This window comes from Xenopus laevis, chromosome 1L (genome assembly GCF_017654675.1).
Source record: "Xenopus laevis strain J_2021 chromosome 1L, Xenopus_laevis_v10.1, whole genome shotgun sequence".
Classification (NCBI taxonomy): Eukaryota; Metazoa; Chordata; class Amphibia; order Anura; family Pipidae; genus Xenopus; species Xenopus laevis.
In genome coordinates, this window is record NC_054371.1 from 198112559 (window position 1) to 198137334 (window position 24776).

The 24776-nt window shown below is 37.1% G+C and overlaps 1 protein-coding gene across 2 annotated transcripts in view; it reads right to left on the minus strand.

Annotated features, from left to right (window-relative positions):
- Positions 1-1914: 1914 nt before the first annotated feature.
- Positions 1915-24776, minus strand: part of msh3.L (mutS homolog 3 L homeolog) — an 89712-nt gene continuing 66850 nt past the window's right edge. For both annotated transcript variants that reach the window (XM_018264877.2, XM_018264867.2), the window contains 5 exons: positions 19709-19866; positions 10641-10827; positions 8007-8133; positions 4799-4973; positions 1915-3044 (listed from right to left, as the gene is read on the minus strand). In XM_018264877.2, coding sequence (XP_018120366.1) covers positions 2963-3044; positions 4799-4973; positions 8007-8133; positions 10641-10827; positions 19709-19866 — 729 coding nt within the window. In that variant the 3' untranslated portion in view covers positions 1915-2962. The remainder of the gene's footprint in view (positions 3045-4798; positions 4974-8006; positions 8134-10640; positions 10828-19708; positions 19867-24776) is intronic.

Here is a 24776-nt window from a genome sequence, read left to right on the forward strand (position 1 = left end):
TTGCTCTCCAACTCCTTTTACATCTGAATGTTGCTCACGGGTTCTAAAGGTTGGGGATCCCTGCACTAAAGCAAACAGCTCAGTTCTTGTAGTACAAATACCCAATGTTGTCCAAAGTTGTAGTGTGGGTGTAATGTGTTGTAGGTAAGATATCACAAATACAGGAAGGAAAGTACTTCATTATTTATACTTGATGTGATGCATTGACCCACTGTCAACCTGAAGTATTTGTGACTTACGTGTTATGAAGCTCCAATGTGCTTTGGGGCTCTTCATCTTCAATCTGGTCAGATTGGTTTCCAGGAAGATATTAACGTAAAATCTCCTATCTATAGTATGTCATTCAAATAAAAGACAAGGACTTGAGATAGATGTCATTTTATGTTTCCATTTAATGCTTTGCCCCATCCTTTCAGTTGTACTTATATTAGAGTATATCTGGGTATTAGCTGTCTCCCATAAACTGGATTACATTCATCATATCTTTCCTTGGTAGCAAGTTTGTGTCTGCTCAGATCTTTTGCTTTCAGACTTGATCCACTTTTGCACAATCATTATAAGGGGCAGATTAATTAAGGGTTGAATTGAAAATTCTATTTTTTTATGGTCAAAACTGTCAAAAATGACTAAGGAATTATCCAAACAATTCGAGCTTAAAAAAACATATGAATTTGATTTTCAAGAACTATCAAACTCTGGCCCTTTAAGAATTCGAATTTGACTACTTGACCACCTAAAACCTGCCAAATTACTGTATAAGTCAATGGGAAAGGTCCAGTGACCAATTGGGGGTTGTTTGTAGCCTTCCTGATATTCAGGTTTTTTTCAGAAAAAAAAACTCGAATTGAGTTTGGTCCATTTGAATCAAATTTGATTCAAGTTTTCGGTTCGGTAAAATTCAGCCGAGTTTTAGATATTGATTAATATTATTAAATAAACCGTTAGTCGAATTTCGAATGCAGTATATATAAATTTAAGGGAGTTTAAAAAAACAAAAAAAAAAAACAAGCAAAAAAAATCGAAATTCAACCCTTGATAAATGTGCCTCCCAGTAATGTTTAATGAATTTGTTAATCATTACAACTGACTGTAACCCTGATATAGGAGGTCTGTCTGACTGTGTTGATTTCATGCAGTGACAAGACATTACGGCGGTTACTAAAAAGCAAATTAGTCTATTTTTTTTTTAATGAAAACAAAAACAAAGTCGTCCAAACTCCAATCGGCAAATGTAACTAATTTACCAATAATTCTTGTTGAAAAAGTCAATTCGAATTGTACAATTAACGCGCAAAAATTCAACTTTATCGAATTGTTCCAGTGAAAGCTCGACTTTATCGGATTATCCAGCACAGATAACGATGTCAAGAAACAACATCAGTTTTCCAATTTAAAAACAGATAACGTCAAGCTTTAATAAATGGGCCCCTATATATTGACTGATATATTGGCTAATATCTGTTATCGGTGGGTGATATTGTGGCCTTTACGAGCCTCCTTAATGCTGGGATGCAACCACTGTAAAGTAACCAAAAATGGGAGTTTTGACTAAAAAAATCAACTTGAAAACTCAATTTCATGGAAAACACAACTCGAACGTTAAAAAATACCCCCCTAAAACTCTGTGAGATTCTGATTTCTTATAACTACTATAAGTAGTAGCAGTCTCACACATGAAATATTCATTTGGTGCACAAAACAATCATAGATGTATCCAAAATTCATACAACACAACTCATAAGAAGGGAGGAGCTCATGGACTATGGGGCACGAGGCACCTCTGTCCTTTTGGTTTGATTATTTGTTTTAATTTTTAAATGATTTTAAACCTACGTACTTGTTACAATTGATTGCTGTGTTTGTTATAACTGAAACTCACTGCCTAAGAAGTAACTAAAGAAAACAAGGCTCCTCTTAGTTGTTGAAAATCTTTTATTGGTCATTATTGCATGGTAGTTTATGGGATTTATTCTGCAAAACACAGCAAGGATCCATTACCGAATAATACCTAATAAATGGCAGATTATTTTTTTGTTGTTGCATACAATGTTTTGAACTGAATAAAAAACATCTTTTAAAAACTGGCAATGATTTTTATGAGACTCCATATTCTAGTTTTGTAGTTTAAAATGATACAAATGGCCAATTGTATCAGAAGAGCAGAAGAGAATGTGCCTTTGGGGATGGGATTGAAAGTAAAAGGGAAATATTACAATGTTTTCAGTATATTAATTAGATGTGTCCTCCACCAGAGATGGGGATAATAAAATAATAAGGGGTGTTCAGAATGAAATCCTAGCCCACGGCTAGCAACAGCAATCTAAGCCAACAAAAGCTGCCAGACAGCAGGTAGGACATCCCTGACCTATGGAATTCTCCCCCAGATATGGCTTAAACATTTGTATAAAATTCTAACCATAGAAAATAGTCTTCATGAATTCACACCATATACTGAAACACAAACAGTACTTTTTTTTTCATTTTAGCACCCTCAGAAATTCTTAAAAGAGGTAAAATTCAGATTTCAATGTCAGTATGTAATGTAGGGCTTATACAGGAACAGGTTCCACTGGCTGAGTAACCTAAAGCACAATCAGATATTTCATTTCAGTACTATAACTCTACTCGGCTGTAGTTCTTGGTTTTGGGGGATTAGTGGACAAGAGAAATTGGTACCATGTTAATGTCATCAAAATACATGATTAACAGACTATGCAAAGGATACCTATCTATTCTTCTATTTATGTGCCAGACCTATTCAAAATACCTACTCTAAATTAAGCACTGTTTGTAACATTATATATATATATATATATATATATATATATATATATATATATATATATATATATATATATATATATATATATATATACATAAATACTATCACATATTAATGTTACCATCCATTACTCCAGTGCTACACAAATAGCACATACAGTATATTTTTCATAATAACGCTTCACTCCGGTATCTGCAACCATTCTTTTAATTCTTCTGCACTATTGATACTCCAAGCGTTTTCAAATGCTCTCAGCTTCTTTCTGAAAAATAGGCATAGGGACCATGTTATTTAGGCTCGCAGTCAACTCCTTGTTACAGTGAAACACTTGCACCTCAATTACGATGCTCCATTTAAGTTAAACACTGTGCTGTTAGATCATCACAAAGAGAAATGTAACAATAAAAAACACGAGTTTGAACTCTGATTCTCACAAAAACATATGTAGCTACAATTGTTATTGCAGTTGGATGTTTTTCCGTTTTTAAACTCAGAACACTACAATGCAAAGTTTGCCTCTTGTCCTGTAAACTTTCTAATGTTCTTTGTATAAACACTGGTTCCAAGTATGCCTTGTACGCACCTGCTACTCTGCCTTTGTCCATAGAAGGCTGAAACATTAAATGAGAGATAGCAGAGCCAGTCACGAGTGCCTGGCTCTACTATATCTCATTTGACATTCTAATGGTCTGACTTGCTATAGGTTGATTAAAACCGCAAACATTTCAAAGTTTGCTATACAAAGACCCAGCAGAAACGTGTCTATAACAAACGTACACACTGTAGTAAACAATGCCTTAAAAATCATCATTTAGTCTTTATTGCTTCAGTTACAGGTAGACTCAATGGAGGCACAGAATGGGTTGTAGGTGTAAGGAATATTCACCAGCAAGATGGCGGTTCCAGTTCTCTTCAGCAAGATGGCAGCCTAAAGGACTCCCTCATGGCATGTTCTGATGCCAGTGCATCAACCGTGCGCAACGTATTGACGCCAAGGCATCAGAATGGAGGCAGCATCAGGACACCAGCACATCAAGATGCGCAACGTCAGCATGCTGTGTCAAAACTGGCCTATTTAAGATGCCAGAACTTTACAGACCTTGCCCAAATATAGGTTCATCTTTGTGAGTTCCTGGGTGTGATCTGCTAAATTCTTTGATTCTTGTTACTGACCTCGGCCTGTTTTTTGGATTTCTTGCTGCCTGGATTAACCCATTGCCTAGACTTTGTTTACTCTTTTCCCTAACTCTTTTTGATACCGTGAACTGTATTGAACTTTAAGCTTCCTCCTTGATCCGCAAAATTCCAACAGAGGCTCCTTGAATTCTACAATTAGAAGTATAATAGTAGGAATGCTGACATAACACCTTATACTGATTGCACAAATATGCAACCCAGGGCCCTTTTAAAGGTATTTGGGCAGGTACAAACATTTGTGTTAATGGGTAATAAATTGTTCAAATATACATGTTGGTGGTTGGAAAGTAGTGATGTGTGGGCTGGCCCGATACCCGTGGGTCAGAAGGGTTAGGGCTGACTTACACATATTTTGATGGGTTTGGGTTAAGTTCTTCTTCTGCTCTCTCTGCCTGCGACCTTAATCTGCCGGCTTTTGGCTCCGGTAGCCTCTATTTTTTATAGCCGCATGCCTGCCCCACCCCTTTTGTGATGTTATAGATGGGCGGATCTATAAATGGAGGTAGTGGTAGGGCTCGAGTCGGGGGGCGGGTTGGGAGCTGGCAGGTTAGGGCAGAATTTTTGTCGACCCACACATCACTACTGGAAAATCTGGAAAAACAGACAAAAACTTGAAATACATTCATGGCCATGAAACACATGGAACTGCTGCTCTGAAAGCACTTCATTTGTTTCTTAGTTTGTATTTAGGGGCATTGCTTTATTATTCATGTTCATATTTGCCCTTCTGTCCATTAATGTACCATTTGCTGAAATCCTAGGATCTGCTTAAAGCTGAGACAGTTTGACACTAATAAAATATATATATATTATGCCTACCTTTTCATTTCCACCAACTCCTCCAGAGCTTTTGATTTACAAGCTGCCTTTGCTACAACATTGTCTGGGATATCTGCCAGTTTAGCAACATTTAACCCGTAGCTCCTAGCAGCAATCCCTCGTGTGATCTGGTATAAAAAGGTTACATGCTGAGGTTGTTGCACGCTGTCGGCTCCTAAAACGAATGAAAGTTAATAAAGTATTCCCACAATAACTGTCAGTAATAATATTTAATTCTTCACAAAGCAAATGCAAAGGCCTCTTTGGTAGGTTTCAGGCAAAATAAAAGTGTTGAAGCAAGGAAAGAAAAAGCTCTAATAATTCTGACATTAAATCATACAAATCTAAAATGTTGCAGACTTTAAGCAGGTTATTTAATAAATGGTCTTAAGTTTATAACTGGTCTAGTAACCCACAGCAACCAATCAGCAGGAAGCGGGGTTACTATATGTGGGCAAATGTAATACGTTTTATTACATCACCCTGTAACACTTCTGAATACGCCAGAGGCTCAATGAAGGCAGTGCTGTAGCACCAGTCCTAACCTTCTGTTAGTAGTGTTGTATATCATATAAAATATGCATTTAATCCAGACATATTTTCCTTAAGAGAGAATTTTTTCACCCACTGGAGTCTATGGGCATAATTTTCGGGACGATACTTGGCGAAAAACTTTGCTCATCACTATCCAGGACTTTAAACTTGTCACAGGGGGTGACACATAGCCTGTAATATAAGCTGATGCTACAGGGCTGATTATTAAATTCTGATGCTAGCTGCACTGGTTTCTGTGCTGCCATGTAGTAATTATCTGTATTAATTACTAATCATGAATAATAGGATATGAAGCACACCATTCTCAGGCTTTGCCTTTAAAACATTTTATTCCAGCGGAATTCACACACAAGCTTTCGGGAGAAAACCCCTTCCTCAGGTGCATGGAATAAAATGTTTTAAAGGCAAAGCCTGAGGATGGTGTGTTTCATATCCTATTATTCAAGATAAGGAATTTGGCTGACTTAGAGGCAGCTTGGGAGTGGATGCACCCTGAAACAGTAAGTGGTGTGCTGAAGAAAAAATTGTTTTTTGGACTGGTTAATTACTAATCAGCCTTATATTGTAACATTTATAGTCAATGTGTACTGTATATTGTGAGTGGGTCCCTAAGCTCAGTAAGTGACAGCAGCACAGAGCATGTGCAGTGAATCAGCAGAAAAGAAGATGGGGAGCTACTGGGGCATCTTTGGAGACACAGATCTTTACTGCTAAAGAGTTGTGGTTGCCTTGGGCTGGTACAGAAGCTCAAAACATAAAGTACAACATTTCTAGCTGCTTCTTTAGTTAGGCTTTACTTCTCCTTTAAAGGAATAATAACAGTTTATAAAAAATCATCTATGTCTTTCTCAGGACCTGATATTCAGGAGATATAACTGGTACCAGTAGTGCCTTTTATATATGGCAAAACACGGAAAGTACAGTGATCTGTGTATAGGCAACCCAGTACTAAATGCCTGCCTGGAGATCTGGATGGAGCTTGCATTTACAAGCACTTCAAAGAAACAATTTGTGAATGTGGTGCAGGCAAGTGACATTTAAGGGGACACCCAAGTCCCACCACATTCTGCATCTTGCACTTGCTTACATAGGATTGACAGTCAGGGACAAATCTTTGTGCTCTATACCCACGCCTGACAGTGCTGAGCCCAAAAAGGGAGTGCAGGAAGCAATTGTAGACAAGAAAAAACAGTTTTTTGACCACCACCCCCTCCTTTTATAACTGTGCCATACAGTGTCAAACATTACTTTTAGAGCATTTCTTCAAATATTTTAAACAGGGAATAATTTTTTAGCATGGGGGGGTTAAACAAGTTTAGATTATCATCTGACCTACAGGTTATTTTTTTTTGCATTCTTAACATGGTGATTGTGGTTATACCCAAGTTAGCAGCAGAATTATCTGCCATAGCCACTATGTATCTCATTCAAGTATCTGGTGGCCATTGTCTACAGAGATTTATTGTCTTCCTCGGTGGACATTGGCAAACACCAACGTACAATATGCTTTTAGTTGTGGTGCAGGAAACAAATATGGTCAGTATGGCCATGCAATCTAGATTAGACTAGTAAAATGTAAAAGTATGCACAAAATTTACAACAAATTACTAATTATATGCTTTTCAGTAGTAAAATACAGGAGAGCTTGTAGCCTATGCAATGATGTCATTTAAAGGGCAAGTCAATCCCCCCAAAAATTTGCCTATTAAAAGAAAACATAATATTAAGCAACTTTGCAATATACATTCATTAAAAAGTTTCTATAGCTTTTGAAGAGATTTGTATAAGTATTGCTATTGAAAGCAGTGTATGTCCCTTTCTATTCTGGTGATGATACAATGTAAGACAAACCAGCTGATTAAAGGGGTTGTTCACCTTCATACTAGTTGTTCAACTTCAACTAGTTGTTTTCAAATAGATCACCAGAAATAATGACTTTTTCCAATTACTTTCTATTTTCTATGTGTCAACATTTTTTCCAATATTAAAGAGTAAAGTGTGTTTTTTCACCTTCTAAAGCAGCTCTGAGAGGGGGGGGTCGCCGACCCTGTAAACTGTTCTAAATTGATACATTTAGTTGATACATTTCTTGCGTTTGTCCCTGCTGAGCAGAATCTCTGGGTTTCATTACAGACAGCTGTTAGAATTGATTCAATAGTTGCTAATATTCCAGAGATGCTGCTGAGAAATGTATCAACTATTTGTTGCAAAATTGTAACAGTTTAGAGTCTGCACCTGATTTACTGAACTGCCAGACTCAAAACACCAGAGACAGGAACATTCAACTTTAAACTTAGATTTTGGAAAAACAGTTAAAAATAAATAATGGAAAGTAATTGAAAAAAGCCTTTATTTCGGGGATCAATCTGAAAACAACTGAACTGAAAAAAGTGTTTGAAAGGTGAACAGACCTGTCTTTGCTGGGGAACTAAGACTTTTGCAACATTGTTTTAAAAGTAACAAAAAGGAGTTATGCAAATGGTGCTTTCAATAGCAATTGTTTTTGCAAATAACTTTAAATGAACTGAAGATTTGAACATTGTTAATAAATGTATATTGGAAGTTGTTTAGAAATAGGTTTTCCTTTACAAGGCTAAATTAATTTGGAGTTGCCTTGTCCTTTAAAAAGTAATATTTTGTGCAACACACAAACCGCTGTCCATGTCCTCCTCTTCATCAACAAAGAATGCCATGTGATAGTTCCCCACATGCTCAGCATAGGCCTTTTCCAGTTCACACAATGAAGGATAGTGTGTGACAAACAGTGTCAGCGATGTGACCTAAATATACCAAAAAATATTAAGTATAAACCACTGTAATTAGAATGGAAGCGTACCTGTTGCTTATCAAAACCATACAAAAAGGATGTTGTACAGAAGGCATTGCAACAGTAACTTTCATCCTACTTTGCGGGTCTAACAAAGAGAATATAAAATTTTAACATGCAGCTAAAATTTGTAAGAGGTGATGTGAACATCTTTTATTAGACTTGATGGCAAGTCAAACTTATTAAGACTGATGATTTGCATTCATCCAGGTCATGGTATAAGTAAGTAATTCTAAAACAACTGGACTCACTGAGTAAAGACGTTTCACTACTCACCCGAGCAGCTTCTTCAATTCAACTGACTGGTGTGAGAAGTCCTTAGTATATAAACTCTTCCACTAATCCAATCACAATGGCACATTGTAACTCTTCAGAGAGGCGACATCTGAAACTCACAGAGGTGTTGATTCTGTGTAGTTACTGCGATAGGAGTTACAACGTGCTATTGTGATTGGATTAGTGAAAGAGTTTATATACCGAGGACTTCCCATACCAGTCGGTGAACTGAAGAAGCTGCTCGGATGAGTCGTGAAACATCTGCAATGGATTACTCAGCAAGTCCAGTTGTTTTAGAATTACTTATATGAGATATACCAATCTTATTACATTACATCAATGTAGAGCGCAGTGCAAAAATGTTCCTACACATTTTTTTCAGACCAGGCCACACACCATATTGTGCTCCCACAATGATCACTGAATGCTCAGCCTTGTAGAGTAAGAACATGTTCCTTACCACATTTGCAATTTGAAAAATCGCATGCAATTGAGTGAATGGACATGAGTGAATGGACATTTAGCATGAGGCCAATATTGGCACACTATTAAAATTATACATATCCATTTCTCACTACCAGGGAGTCAATCAACCAACTAACCAACCAACTAACCAACCAACCCAAAAAGCAATGTTCATCAACAGCTGAAATTTTAGTAAAGTTACATCATAACCAAGAAAACAGTTCTAATTCGGATATTCACCACCTAAAACCTGTCAAGTTAATTTACAAGTCAATGGCAGAGTTCCATTGAACCATTTGAATATGTTAATTGCCTTCCTGACATTCGAGTTTTTTTTGGAGGGAAAACTCAATTCAAATTTTCGGGTTGGGACTATTCAATTGAATACTAAACGTTCAAATCTTTTCTTAAATAATCTCCCATTCGAGTTGTAAGCATATTTGAATTTTCGAGTAAATTCGACCTTTGACAAATCTGCCCATTAAAGTAAAAATCGGATTGGTTTCCATGGATTCCTGCCCAGGTAAATATTTGCTAAATTTTAGAAAACTAAAGTCAAATGGGTGTAGTGGCTCCCAGGAAGGGAACAGAAGACAGCAGAAAAAAAATATAGGCAGGGTAGGATGGCAAAAGGAAAGGAGATGTGGTTACAAAAGGGTGCAGGATATAAAAAAAGAAAGACAGAAGAGCAATGGTGAAGAAAAGGTAAAGAAAGTGTAAAGAAAATAACGAGGGAGAGAAAACACAGAACAAACAAAATGATTAGCTGAGAAGGAAGAAGTTGACAAGAAATGAAGTGGCAACAACAAAGGAAAAGAAGAAAACGAATATTTTGGTAAGTGTGCCCAAAGACCCATCTTTTGCTAGGCCTTTTGTATTAAAGAGGGAAGACAATGTAAATGTAGATACGAGCTGTGTCAGATACAGCATGAGAAGATAAAGAAAGTAAGGGGGAAAGAAGGAAGCATGAACCTAACAGGTAAGAAGAGAAGAAGACATAGTCAGAGAAGAGAAAAGGTGGCCATAGATGTTACAATTATGATCTTTCCTGGTAAAGATCTTTCCAGGAAAGATCGTTCGTTTCAATACACACATGTAGAGCTGAATCTGCAGATATACAGGTAGAAAAAATAGAATTCTAACTGTATCTGACAATTCAGCACTAACAATAGGCGATGTTTGGGTGCCTTCAAAGGTGCGTGATCAAAATTTTCAGCCAGCCCGATTGACGAGCCGACCAATCAAAGTCTTCTGCCAATATCAGCTGGTTCGTCTCCCATCGTCCACACACCGAATATCATCCGATAACTCGTTTCGTATGATATTATTGGGGCGTCTATGGCCACATTTAGAGTGGAATACACACTGAACACTACATTCCCAAGAAGGTTGATATGGATTACTATGATGGTACAATTAGGCACCAAATAGGCACTGATATAGCAAGAAATGTAAATAACAGACAGCACCTCAAGCATACTGGATCACCACCATTGTAACAATGTTTATACACTATGTTTAAACGTTTAGTGCTGTAGGTTACCGATGGACATATTCTAAGCATGCATTCAACTGGTCTACATGAATTCATTTTTATGGTTTTTAAATTATTACCTTACATATTTTGCCTATTTTTACATTAGCAGCCAAAACACAGAGATTGTGAGGAAAAACATTGACAAATCTCCCCTATTGAGCTCCACTTAAAGTCATACTTACATTTTTTATGATATATTCAAGTGTAGAATATGCAATAGCTATCCCATCATGTGTGCTTGTACCTCTGCCCAGTTCATCCAATATAACAAGGGATCGAGGGGTGGCATTTTTCAGTATTTCAGCTGTGTCCAAGAGTTCATCCATAAATGTACTTCGACCTTTATGTATATTATCAGCAGCCCCCATCCTGAAAGCAACAGAAAAGTCTTTATATTTGTGACATTATGGCTTCGATAAACCCGTTCCCTGCGTATAATCTGGTCCTCCATATGCTGCATGTGAGATAATGTGCCCACTAAACATAATAAGTCTGCTCTAGGGTTCCATAGATTTCACTGTATCATAGTTTTAATATAATAGGGGTTATATTCCAATATGGTGTATGTGAAATAATGGGCCGACTACATATAATAAATTGGACAGTTATGAGCTAGAGCAGGGATCCCAAACCTTTTTTACCTATGAGACACATTCAAATGTAAAAGTTTGGGCGCAACACAAGCATAAAAAAGTTCCAGGGGAGCCAAATAAAGAATATGTGATATTTGGTAGCCTCTGTGTGGACTGGCAGCATACAGGAGCTCTATTTGGCAGTACACCAGCCACCACATTTTTATTTAACTAAGGAGGTTATTTACTAAACTCCGAATTTATCTCCTTATTTTATTTTAAAAAACCATGACCAAACTCCCATACCTGATTTGACCTTGTTTATTAATTTAAAAACTCAAATTAATCGGATAAGGCAAAAAACTGGATAAAATCGATCAAACCCCTGAATCGTCCAATTGTTTCAGACTTTCCCCCCAAATCTCTCAATTCTTGGAGGTTTTCGCCCGAAACCACAGAATTTTTTGCATTATCGGGCTAAACCCAGCGCAAACCACAATTGTTTTCAAATTGGGATAGGTGCCTCTCCCATTGACTTATACAGGACCTCGACAGGTCTGAGTTGGCAAATTTTTGGATTCAGCCTTTTTGCAGCATCGAGTTTGGAGTTTTTATTTTTCATGAAAAAAAAAAGCCTGACCAGATAAATTTAAGGTTTAGTAAATAACCCCCTAAAACTTCACTCCAAGCCTGGAATTAAAAAAAAACACCTGCTTTGAGGCCACTGGGAGCAACATCCAAGGGGTTGGGGAGCAACATGTTACTTACGAGCTACTGGTTGGGGATCACCCACAGAAACACTGATGGCACACGCTTGGTTTCAATAAATGGGGTATATTCCCCTTTGCAGTACAATCATGTGTGGCTCCTATTCTTCTACAAGTAAAAATGAAGAGCCCCATAAAAGCAGTTATTCTTACTGTGGAAACAATTACTGTGCAAACAATCACAAATTTACAGATACTAAAAAAAACCTCCAATGACTGCTCAAATCTCATTTGGTTTATTGCTGATATAACTTTTGTGCCTTGCAGGTTCATCTGAACTATGAATACAATATACACAGGACATTAACAGTCCTTGGAGGCTATTTACTAAGGTACAATTCAGCCCAAAGCCCCCAAACTGCTCTAAAGTCACAGCTGCATTTCCAGTTGCAATGCACCATGGGATCCTCTGTAGAATCAGTGCCTGACAAATGGAGCAAATCACTTCTTTTTACTGCACATGGGTCGTTTATCCAACAGGGTCAGACTTTAACTTTGTTGAGCTAGAATGCTCATAATTCTGTTCCATAGATAAATATTAATGCAAATTGGGGAAGCTGCATGTACTATATGGCTTTAATTAACTGAAAATGAACCCTCTGTGTCATGTTTACTTTCTCAGCCATCATGAAGAATTTTTTTAACCAAGAGGCAGAACTGCTGTATCACAGCTTTAATTACACTAAAGAGGAACATGCTGGAAGGAAAAAAAGTCAGATGTGACTTGACTTAGTGTCAGATGGAGAGCAGAGAACTTACGTCTCACACATAGATCTAATTATTTGCTGGTAAAAGTAGGTATATCGGACTGTGCACACAACAATATCCCTCAGTGTCTTTTAAAAGCTAATTTGGCATATTTATGTGATATCAAAGGTAAGCACATCCTATTTCTAAACAATAAAAGCTACCCCTCACAAGTTATAGGCACATGTTTAACAACAATATATGCATCTATTATGTGTTGATTATTTTTTAAAAAAAAAAAAGTTTGGGTTAAAAAACAACTTTATAGTAGGATACACACAACTTATACATTGATTGAATGTAAAATCCATTGCAGTGGTAAGTTCCCCAAATAGTCAGGCCTGCAGTGCCAAGCCACCCAAGGAGAACTTTGACCCCCAATGACGCCCATCCCCTGCTTGTCACCTAACCAACCACAAAATCTCCCCCCCCACTCACCTGAATACTGCACTAAAGGGCTAGAACTAGGGGTAGGCAAAAATAATGTACATAGCACCCCCTGCACCCACATTGAGTGTAAATGAGCCCTAAGGTAATCCTAAAGTGCTCTGAGTTATAATTGGAATAAGAGCAGCACTGGTCCCAGTTCTAGCACAGCAGCTGCATTGCACTTCTATAAATACTGAGTATAGCTATCAAGTCAACCCATTTTTGCAAAGTTTACTATATGCAGTCATTTCTACTAATTCCCCTTTGCTTATTTCCGCTGCTTGAGATATCACTTGCACTCTGCTGATAACCATAGAGCTAGCAATCCTAGAGACCAAAGCAAAAATTGCTTAAATACACAAGTTTTGTTTTATTGCTTTGATTTTAAGATTGTTGGATGCCATACAGGATTGCCAGTGTATGGCAATGCTTAGATATTCTTACCATTATCCCCTAGCTTAATTGTGATTATCCTTCCAACATACTGTGTTTATGGAATGTGTCACTTCAATTCAAAGAATTCATACAATCCAATCCAATTGGAAGTCTTGTAAGCAACAACATGTTTCTGAATCCCTTCTCTCCTGCAATGGCTGGACTGTGTATATTGATGGCAACACCAACTACTGGAGGTGTTAAATCTCTAAAACTGCCTAAAACAAATATCAATTTTTTAGGGATGCACCGAATCCAGGATTCTGTTCGGGATTTGGCCAAGATTTGTTCTTTTTCAGCTGGATTCAGATTTGGCCAAAATCCAAGTGCCTGGCCGAACCGAATCTGAAGAATCCCATGGCTTTTCGTCACACAAACAAGTAAGTCAATTTTGTTTTTAGTCGTGCGCTGCATGCAAGGTTCTCTTTACCCTTCATTTCCTTAAAGGGATACTGTCATGGGAAAACATGTTTTTTTCAAAACGCATCAGTTAATAGTGCTTCTCCAGCAGAATTCTGCACTGAAATCCATTTTTCAAAAGAGCAAACAGATTTTTTGATATTCAATTTTGAAATCTGACATGGGGCTAGACATATTGTCAGTTTCCCAGCTGCCCCCAGTCATGTGACTTGTGCTCTGATAAACTTCAGTCACTCTTTATTGCTGCACTGCAAGTTGGAGTGATATCACCCCCTTCCTTCTCCCCCCAGTAGCCTAACAACAGAACAATGGGAAGGTAACCAGATAGCAGCTCCCTAACACAAGATAACAGCTGCCTGGTAGATCTAAGAACAACACTCAATAGTAAAAGCCAACTCCCACTGAGACTGATTCAGTTACATTAAGTAGGAGAGCCAGAAAGTAGTTCCATCCTAAAGTGCAGGCACAAGTCACATGACTGGGGCAGCTGGAAAACTGACAACATGTCTAGCCCCATGTCAGATTTCAAAATTGAATATAAAAAAATCAGTTTGCTCTCTTGAGAAATGGATTTCAGTGCAGAAGTCTGCTGGAGCAGCACAAATTTTGAAATTAACATATTTTCCCATGACAGTATCCCTTTAATTTACATATACAAATTAGGGTTCGGATTCGATTCGGTATTCCGACAAATCTTTCACAAAGGATTCGGCCAAATCATAAAATAGTGGATTCGGTGCATCCCTAGGATTTTCTGAGACAGAATAATGTACAAAACAGGGGTAACAGGTGTAGAATAATTTTGTGGAACTCTACAATTCTACTGTCAGGGAGACAGTAAAAAAAAAAAAAAAAAAAAAAATCCTGTGGTTCAATTCAGTCAAATGTAGATGTTTTTTTCTCAGCACTGTGTATTACAATGCACTACAGAAAAGAGGGCTTATTGGTATTAAGGATCACACAATAGGTCTCATTTACTAAAGCACTCCAAAATATAAATAATTGGCTGGCTCGCATACCAAGCTATGGCCATAATATGAATATAAATTCAATTTACTTTCCAGTCTTAATACTTTTGCATGCCCTTTATTAAACTCCTATATCTCAAGCTAAACAAGCTGCGCTTGCATACATCGCCTAGCAACCCGCTCGCACAGGACCAATCAGCATGTGACATTCATTATTCATAGAATATTTGCACATCTACTATGTACAATTTAGAGATTGCACTGAAATATTTGTAAATTAGTAACAGGATTTTAATTTAATCCATGCTTAACTCCTTTGGGCAAAAGATGACTGTTTGAAAATTTAAACTTGGAGAGGAACTATCATTTCAAAGAACAGCCCAATGGGAATCCTTATAGCCAAATAACTGTAATATTAATAATTACACAGGCATGTTATGCATGAAGAAACAGCTCTATCCACTGCTTTGGCAGTCAGCAACAACCTTTCTTCTCGTTTGTTTGTTGTGTGGTTGGGCATATAAAAGTGAGAAGCAGCAATGAATGGAACATATCAGTTCTGCTCCAAAACATTTAGGTAAAACATGATTTTATTCAGGGTTCTACACCCATATAATTATTTTTTTATGTAGATGTTGAACCTAGTTCGTGAATGTTCAGTTCTGACATTGACTATCCATGCCAATCCATATCTAATCCTACATGTTGCTGCTAGAGAATGTGTAGGCTTCAGTCGTGCAGCATTTTTATACAGAACAAACTGTTCCTAGCACCTTATCATGTAAGAGAATAGATTCACATATTGCATAAGAATGACAGAATTATATTTGGATGTACCATACCAATTGCTAAGCACTCATTTTATCATAAGAATCAGAGCAAAATGATGTAATAATTAGGTCAAACTGGAACATTTCAGAATGCCGCCAATGTTATATTCTTTTTCCTAGTAATTGCTCTCTGCAGAAGACATTAAGAAGATTGTGAAGGCAAAAGGCTCAAAGGCATCTGTGTTCAGCCCCTACTTAGCCTCTGCTATGTTCCGCCTATTGATGATTCCTCATGTTAATTCAACAGGCAGACATAAACGTATACAATATATTGCTGGCAATACAGCACAGCATGGAGAGCAAATGTCATAGTGCGTATGCACTGGTGCAGTCTGCATCTGAATATCATGTAGCAAAATATGGTTTATAGATGCCTGTGTAGCCCAGGGTTGGACTGGGCTGGTGGGACACTGGGAAAAAACCCGGTGGACCCCGCACCTCATGGGCCCCCATCGGCCCAGACCTGCTCTCCCGTCTGCCCCATAAACACCCGATCCTGCGCTGCAGCAGTGATTGCGCATGTGCATTGTTCGTGCATGTGCACGCCGGGGAAAGACTTTGGAGGTCGGGAGGGGGCCCCCGGGGACTGCAGCACCAGTGAGCCCCCAAGGCTCCAGTCCGACCCTGGTGGGGCCCTGTTATGTGTTTTATATAGTATAGCAGAGAAAGATATTAACTCCAGGGCAAGATGGCTACAGTGAGACTTTGGGGCAGATTTGCATCATACTTGCTTCATAAAGCAGATAAATATACCCTGTCATTAAAGGGGTTGCTCACCTTTGAATTTTATTATAATGTACAGAGTGATATACTTGTAATTAGTTTTAATTTTTTTTATTATTTGTGTTTTTTGAGTTATTTAGGTGAAGGTTAATTGAAAAACTGCTTAGAATTGGCCATTTTATAACATACTAAAAGTTAACTTTAATGTTTATAGAGGGAGGGATACTTATACATATTTATTTACTTACATACACACCATATAAGAAGTATGTGTAGATCTGTTATCCAGAATGCTAGAAGCCTCAGGTTTTCCAGATAAGGGATTTTTCCTTAATGTCTTTCTCCATACTTTAAGTCTACTAAAAATCATTTAGACATTCATTAAACCCAATTTGATTGTCTTGCCTCCAGTAATGATTAATATCTTAGTAGTATTATTATAGAGAAAAAAAATCTAAATATCTAAAAATGAACCAGTTAATGGATCCCATATATATGGTTTCCATGAGTAAAGTCACTGTGACAAATTAGACATTAGAATTTTTTTAATCATAAATTAACTTTTTGCATGACCAGATATGTGCAGTACTATGCCCTTGTATACAGATGTATGTATATGTGTGTGTGTATACTAACACACACTCATATTTACCCTTGCTACAATGGAGGAATATAAAATATATATAAAACTAATTTCCAACTCACTTGTCAAACATCTGACAGCTTACAGTGAAATACTTTTATTTTCTATGTATAAGATATTATTAGCTGGAGCAGCTATTTCTTGCAGTTATCAGGCTGTGCTCTTGCATATCAATTAAGTCACTGAATTACCTGTGCTATCAAGCAGATATAAGTTATCAGTTATGTGCTGCTTCCTATTAACTAATGATTTAAGGTAAAGGCTATACACACACATTTCCACACAATACCTATTTCTGCTTCATTTCTACAAAAAAATCTTATTTTTGTTTGTACTCCATCTGGATTTAAGGATCTACTGGAAACATTGCTCAGAATGAATGGGTAGGCATTTGCATAAGAAGTAACTAGCATTTAAAACAATACCGCTTTAGCATTTGACCTTTACATTTGCAAAGGCAACTTCCATTGAAAGTTCTGATACACAGAATATTTTCTGTTAATATGTGTCTTTACTCACATGTCTCTGAGGAGAGTCTTTGTGCATTGTTTTGGTTACGGCAAACACAGGTCATCATTGTATCAAAACTTTACTGTCTGCAGCTTCAGGCTATAATCTCTTGCAAGTGTCACCAGCAAAACAAAATAACAAGACCCTACGTGTTTTGTCTTGGCCCCTTGCCTTGGGAAAGTAGCAAAGATTATAGTGAATTAAACACACCTAGATTTTAACTTACTGTATTGATTGTGATAAACAAACACCATTTTAAAGGGATTGGCTCAGACATATGCATATTAAAGTAATGTCTATGAAGACATGAAGAAAAAGTAAATAACTATAATCAAACCTGATAGTTAAGGTTTGGATTTTCAGCAACTCTGGTCACTATGGTCTTGTTTAACTTGGCAACCAGGCAGTGGGTTAAATAAGCGACTGAAATATGTATAAAATGATAAAGAATAAAAAGTAATAATAATAAAACTATCGGTTCACGGACCAATAGTTTTGTGGCTGCCGGGGTCAGTGACCCCATTTCAAAGTTGAAACGATGTAGAACAGAAAGGCAAACAATTCAAAAACTATAAAGACCAGTTGCTAGGAATAAAACATTCTAAAACATACTAAAAGTTAACTTAACGGTCAACCACCCCTTGAACTATCCTTTTACTTTTACAAATGCAAAGACCACGTCCAATTCAATTTCATTTTGACAATACAAAATGGCGTGTGGATGAAGGATGCTATAAGATTATTAGATAACAAACGATAGTTGGATTTATAAGATATTTGTTGCAAAAAATGTTTAAAGTTGGGAAGGCAAAATTAGTGATAAGGACAATAAAGTCAGCAATAGATACAGAACTGTTAGGCACAAGCACTGGGTACATTAATGCAGCTATTAAAACACCATTAATATAATACTTGCTTGCTGTCTCCTTTGTGCCCTTGTTTCTGTCGCTCCTAGATTAGCACATCAGCTGTAAGGCAAAGAGTGCAGCACGCTAGGGACAAGGGAACACTGTTTGCACACATTTGCCCATCTGAATACGAGCATAGAGGGACCTGACACACATCGTATTCCTAGGAAATAGTTGTGCAGTAAAATCCATGTGGTCTGTGCTACTTTTGCACCTGCATTTACCAATTACCACTCTATATTATAAAGTCCAACCAATATGAATATATTAAAGGAGAACTAAAGCTTAACCAAAGAAGTAGGCTAGAAATGTTGTACAATGTTTCGGGCTTCTGTACCAGCCCAAGGCAACCACAGCCCTTTATCAGTAAAGATCTGTGTCTCCAAAGATGCCCCAGTAGCTCCCCATCTTCTTCTCTGCTGATAGAGATCGACTCAATATACAGTAAGCATAGAATATAAACGGCATAATATAAGGCTGATTAGTAATTAATACAGATTATTACTACATGGCAGCACAGAAACCAGTGCAATTAGCTTCAGAATGTAATAATCAGCCCTGTAGCATCATCTTATATTACAGGCCAACCTAATTTTTTTCTTGCGACAGCCCCTAATCATAGCTCAACAGCTGCTCAGAGCCCACTGAGCATGTGAGTGTCAGAGACACTTTCCAAGATGGTGACCCCTGTGACAAGTTTGAAGTCCTGGATCATTGCTGCTATTGACAAGCTGAAACTTTAGGCTGGTGCAATAAATTCAGTATATAAAATATGGCATTTTTAGCCACATTAATTTTTAGGGTTTAGTTCTCCTTTAAGGTAGGGCCAAGCAATCTACAGAGGTTTGTTTCTATTCTCGCCACTAATACCTTCCACTTAGTAACTAAGTATACAGCTAGCATTCCCCATTGGCTTCTGATAAATTGCTCAGCAATGTTTCAATCAATCAAACAAAAAAAAACCCAACATATTTCCATTTGTATTCCAGTGCTTCCTTAATTATTCATTGGATTATTTATATTAGTATTTTTGTCTAATAGGGCCAGTTCTTATGTCATCTTGATGGGGATGTTTTGAAATCGAGCCCTCTACTATTTTCCCAAGAAACACATTTTGCAGAAATGGATCTTTATACTGAAAGGGGAAAAATGTTTTAATATGTAAAACCACAGGTCTGAAATAATATGCAACCCGTGGCTCTCCAGGAGATGGTAAAAGAATACACAGGCCATCTTATTTCAGTAATCGTAGGGGAACTTCGTTCATCTGAGTTTTCCCTCCTTTGCTACAGGTATACCTTGTAAAAATTCCATCCACAATGCCAACAGTGACATCCTCTGCCGGAACATATGAGCCAATCTGCGCCATAATAGTGATGAGTGCAACTTGTTTGATGTAGCAGCTTTTGCCTCCCATGTTTGGCCCTGTGATTATCATCACTCTTTGTTTGTGTGCCTAAAACAGAGAGCATCAATTTAAAATATTAGCCCAAAACGAAAAGAATTTATTAATGTATAAGTTATTAAAAAAACAAAACATGTTTGAAAAGGAGAGGGCCTGAATAGAAAGTAATTTAAAAGTAGCAATAACAATAGATTTGTAGCCTTAAAGAGCATTTGTTTTTAGATGGGGTCAGTGACCCCCATTTGAAAGCTGGAAAGAGAGTCAGAAGAAGGTGGTAAATAATCAAAAAACAAAAAATAAATAAACAATGAAGGCCAATTGAAAAATTGCTTAAAATTAGCCATTCTATAACATACTAATTTACTACTTTAATATTAATATATAACATATAACATACTAATTGAAATATTGATATACATATGTTATTTACAAACAGTTTGCCTACCAAAATGTTCATTTTTTTTTTTTAACATTTTCACTGGAATGAAAAATAAGTGTGCAGCTGTGCATTGTAATGTAATGAGAAATCAGTTGATATAGTGCATTCGACTTTGCTTCAGTTTTTCCCCATTCTGTACTGACCTTTGAATGTGCACACAGAGCCTTCACAAGAAAAAAACAAGATTTCATTGAATGACTATTGATTTGTTTGTTTCTTTCTTTAAAACGAGTTAAGTAGCTTTCTTTAATACGTTGTTGCCATAGGCAAGAAAGCAACATAAAAATACAATTTCTACATAACAAGTACAAGAAGTTCCGGATGCTATATACAAGTATTATATTTTATTTTTAATGGTTATATAAAAGTTAGAGGCTCTCAAAATAAAAAATGTATGCATAAAGATGTATAGACAGATATTAACATAGAGATTTATTTCCCTGTAGAATTAGTTAGGCCCATAAATATTTGGACAGAGACAACTTTTATCTAATTTTGGTCCTGTACATTACCGCAATGAATTTTAAATGAAACAATCAGCTTTAATTCAGTGGGATGTACAAAAAGATTGCATTAAAATGTGAGGAACTAAAGCTTTTTTTTTTAACATAATCACTTCATTTCAGGGGCTCAAAAGTAATTGGACCATTGACTCAAAGGTGTGGGCAATTCCTTTGTTATGTCATTATCAATGAAGAAAATAAAAGCCCTGAAGTTGATTTGAGGGGAAAAAACCCATCCAAGAAATTGCTACAATATTAGTGGCAAAATCTACAGTTTGGTACATCCTGAGAGAGAAAGAAATCACTTATGAATTCAGCAACGCAAAAAGAGCTGAACGTCCATGGAAAACAACAGTGGTGGATGATCACAGAATAATTTCCATGGTGAATAGAAACCCCTTCACAACAGCCAAATAAGTGGAACAACACTCTCCAGGAGGTAAGCGTATTGATATCCAGGTCTACTATAACGAGAAGACTGTAGAAAGTAAATACAGAGGGTGCATATAAGGTGCAAGCCACTCATAAGAATCAAGAATAGAAAGGCTAGATTGGACTTTGCTAAAAAACACCTAAAAAAGCCAGCACAGTTCTGGAAAAACATTCTTTGGACAGATGAAACCAAGATCAAGCTCTACCAGAATGATGGCAAGAAAAAAGTATGGAGAAGCCGTGGAACAGCTCATGATCCAAAACACACCACATCATCTATAAAACATTTGGGAGGCAGTGTGAAGGCTTGGGGGTGCATGGCTGCCAGTGGCACTGGGACACTAGTGTTTATCCATGATGTGACACAGGACAGAAGCAGCCAAATGAATTATGAGCTGTTCAGAGACATAGGGGGGAATTCACAAAAGTGCCGGTAAAATAAGTAACCCAGAAGTGGCGGTCGACAAATTTGTAAAATGTCGTACGAACGGCAAATTCACAAAGGCAGATGTTACCATCTCTGAATGTCTCGTAAGTCTGTCAATTTTCTAAAATGTTGTATATCTTTTCATCGTACAAACGACATTTACCAAGACTTTTTAAAAGACAATTTGGCTGACATTTTCATGTTGGAGAGCCTAAAGTGTCTGAAAAATTGTCGGTAAAAAAAATGAATTTACGAGTAATTCATAAAAATGTCAGGAAAAGTGGCGCCGAAAAAGCCAAGCCCACTTTTAACAACTCTAATTCAAAAATGTTGTACATGTCGGAAAATTGGCGGAGAAATGCTCTGTGAATTTGTCGGCTGTTGCTACGACACTTTCTACGAAATTTTAAAGACATTTTTTCGTTCCCGACACTTTTGTGAAAGTACTGTCTGCTCAAATCCAGCTAAATGCAGTCAAATTGATTGGGAGATATTTCATAATACAGATGGACAATGACCCAAAACATACAGCCAAAGCAACCCAGGAGTTTATTAAAGCAAAGAAGTGGAATGTTCTTGAATGTCCAAGTCAGTCACCTGATCTGAACCCAATTGAGCTGCATTTCACTTGTTGAAGACTAAACCTCGGACAGAAAGGCCCACAAACAAACAGCAACTGAAAGCCGCTGCAGTAAAGACCTGGCAGAGCATTGAAAAGGTGAAAAAACAGAATCTGGTGATGTCCATGAGTTCAAGACTGTCATTCAAGCTGTCATTGCCAGCTAACGGTTTTCATCTAAGTATTAGAAATAAACATTTTATTTTAATTTTTTTCATTTGTTCAATTACTTTTGAGCCCCTGAAATGAAGTGATTGTGTTAAAAAAAAGGCTTTAGTTCATCACATTTTTATACAATCTTTTTGTTCAACCCACTGATTTAAAGCTGAAAGTCTGCAGTTCAACTGCATCTGAGTGGTTTCATTTAAAATTCATTGTGGTAATGTACAGAACCAAAATTATAAAAAAAAGTTATCTGTCCAAATATTTATGGACCGAACTGTATCCCACTGCAGGAAACACGTTTACTTTGATCAGTGCATAAGGAGCTGATCTCTCTTTCAGTCAGACAAATTTGCTATAGGTCATTCAGCCTGACCTTTAAAGAACAAGGAAAGGCTAATTCACTGGGGGGAGCACCAAAATGTTAGGTACACTTGAACAAATTAAATCCTATGCTTTGTCCCCTGGACGATTCTACCTTTCAGGCCAAGTGCCGAAGAAGCTGAAGTTATCAAATCAGCATCTAGCACCTCCAATAAAACACTGCCATGGATAATGACAATTCTTTGCTTTATAATGAAGCAAATACATGTTGTTGTATCTAAACATTTCCATTTATTAAACTGTTTTTTAAGGTGAATAATGGCAAGTCAACTGAACAAAGCAGTTTGCGGACTATACTCTGCTGTTGTTGGCTACACTTTATAATCATGCATCATGATTTACCTTTTAGTTGATTTTGCAATAAAATATTGCTGGCTTCATCAAAGCAAGTAAAATCTCACTCTGTCTCCCTTAAACCCCATTGATCGTTTTCCCTACATGTCATAATACTCCTCAAAAGTTGAAAACAGATTAAGATGTGTCGGCACTACATCCGTCCACTCCACCAACCATATGTACTGTTAAACCAGTGCCCTCACACCTGTCTTCGCTTCTTAAAGGAGGACTTTTAAGCTCAACAAAAAAGTTGAACAGAAATATTTCACATTATGCTTGATTATGCTTTACCAGCTCAAGTTAACCACGGCCCTTTATAATTGAAGATCTGTGCCTCCAAAGATGCCCCAGTAGCTGCCCGTCTTCTTTCCTGCTGATTCACTGCTCATGCTCAGTGTTGCTGAGCTTAGGGACTCATTTACAATATACTGTATACATACTATAAAATGTCATGATACAAGGCTGATTAGTAACTAATTCAGATTCACATTACATGGGAGCTCAGAAACCAGTGCAATTTGCATCAGAATTTAACAATCAGCCATGTAGAATTAGCTCCTATGCCTGGAAAGCCTCATTTTCTGTTCAATCATTTGTGGTGACCCCTAAAATTAGCTTTTCAACATCTACAAACTGAGCATGTGCAGTGTCACTGACGCCTAACAAAATCCAAGATGGGGAGCTCCAGTGACAACTTTGAAGGCCTGGATCATTACTGTTATAGAGATGCTCAACCTTTGGGTTGTAGCATGAAGTTTGGTATATAATGTACAAAATAGGGGTGTGGAAGCACTCTAAAGGCTAAGTAATAGTATATTTAAGTATAATGAAAGTGCTAGTTTTAATGCACATTCCCTGGGCCCCTGTCTCAAAAGTAAGTTTACAAAACAGGGGTTTTTAGTTACAAAGTTATGATCATAAAGTTGAGGATAGATCCTTTTCACTGAAACCAAGGTTCAACAGACACTGATTACACTGAATGCTACTATGCAGTAAGACTTTTTATACTATGGCCGAAAGGCAAACAAGTTAGGGACCGCTATATGGGGTTTACCTTGACGTGGTATGGCGGCTTTTCAACTTTATGATCATAACTTTGTAACTAAAAACCCCTGTTTTGTAAACTTACTTTTGAGACAGGGGCCCAGGGAATGTGCATTAAAACTAGCACTTCCATTATACTTAAATATACTATTACTTAGCCTTTAGAGTGCTTCCACACCCTATTTTGTACAAGTTTGGTATATATAATAAAGCATTTCTAGCCATATTCAATTTTAGAGTTTAGCCCCCCCCCTTTAATCCCTATATTTATAACATAGTGATGCTGGAGTTATTGGAGATGGGCCCTTTGAGAATTACCAGGTAGACTCCCTTCCATTATAAAACCAGTGTTTTTTAACTTACTTCAAACAAACATTCATTTTAAAGAGTATTCCTATATTTGTCAGGTCCTTTATCTGCCTTATTGTACATATTTATAGGAGTCATTTTGTAGCCTATGATTAAGTGCAGCATAGCACAAAACACATAAGGCAAATTCTTTTGTACCTGATATGTGTTTACAATAAGGATTCCTTTTCTTTTACTTCAGCTGAGACGTGTGAGCACCTGCTGTATCTTCTGGTATAACTTTCTATTTCTAATTTTTTTACTATA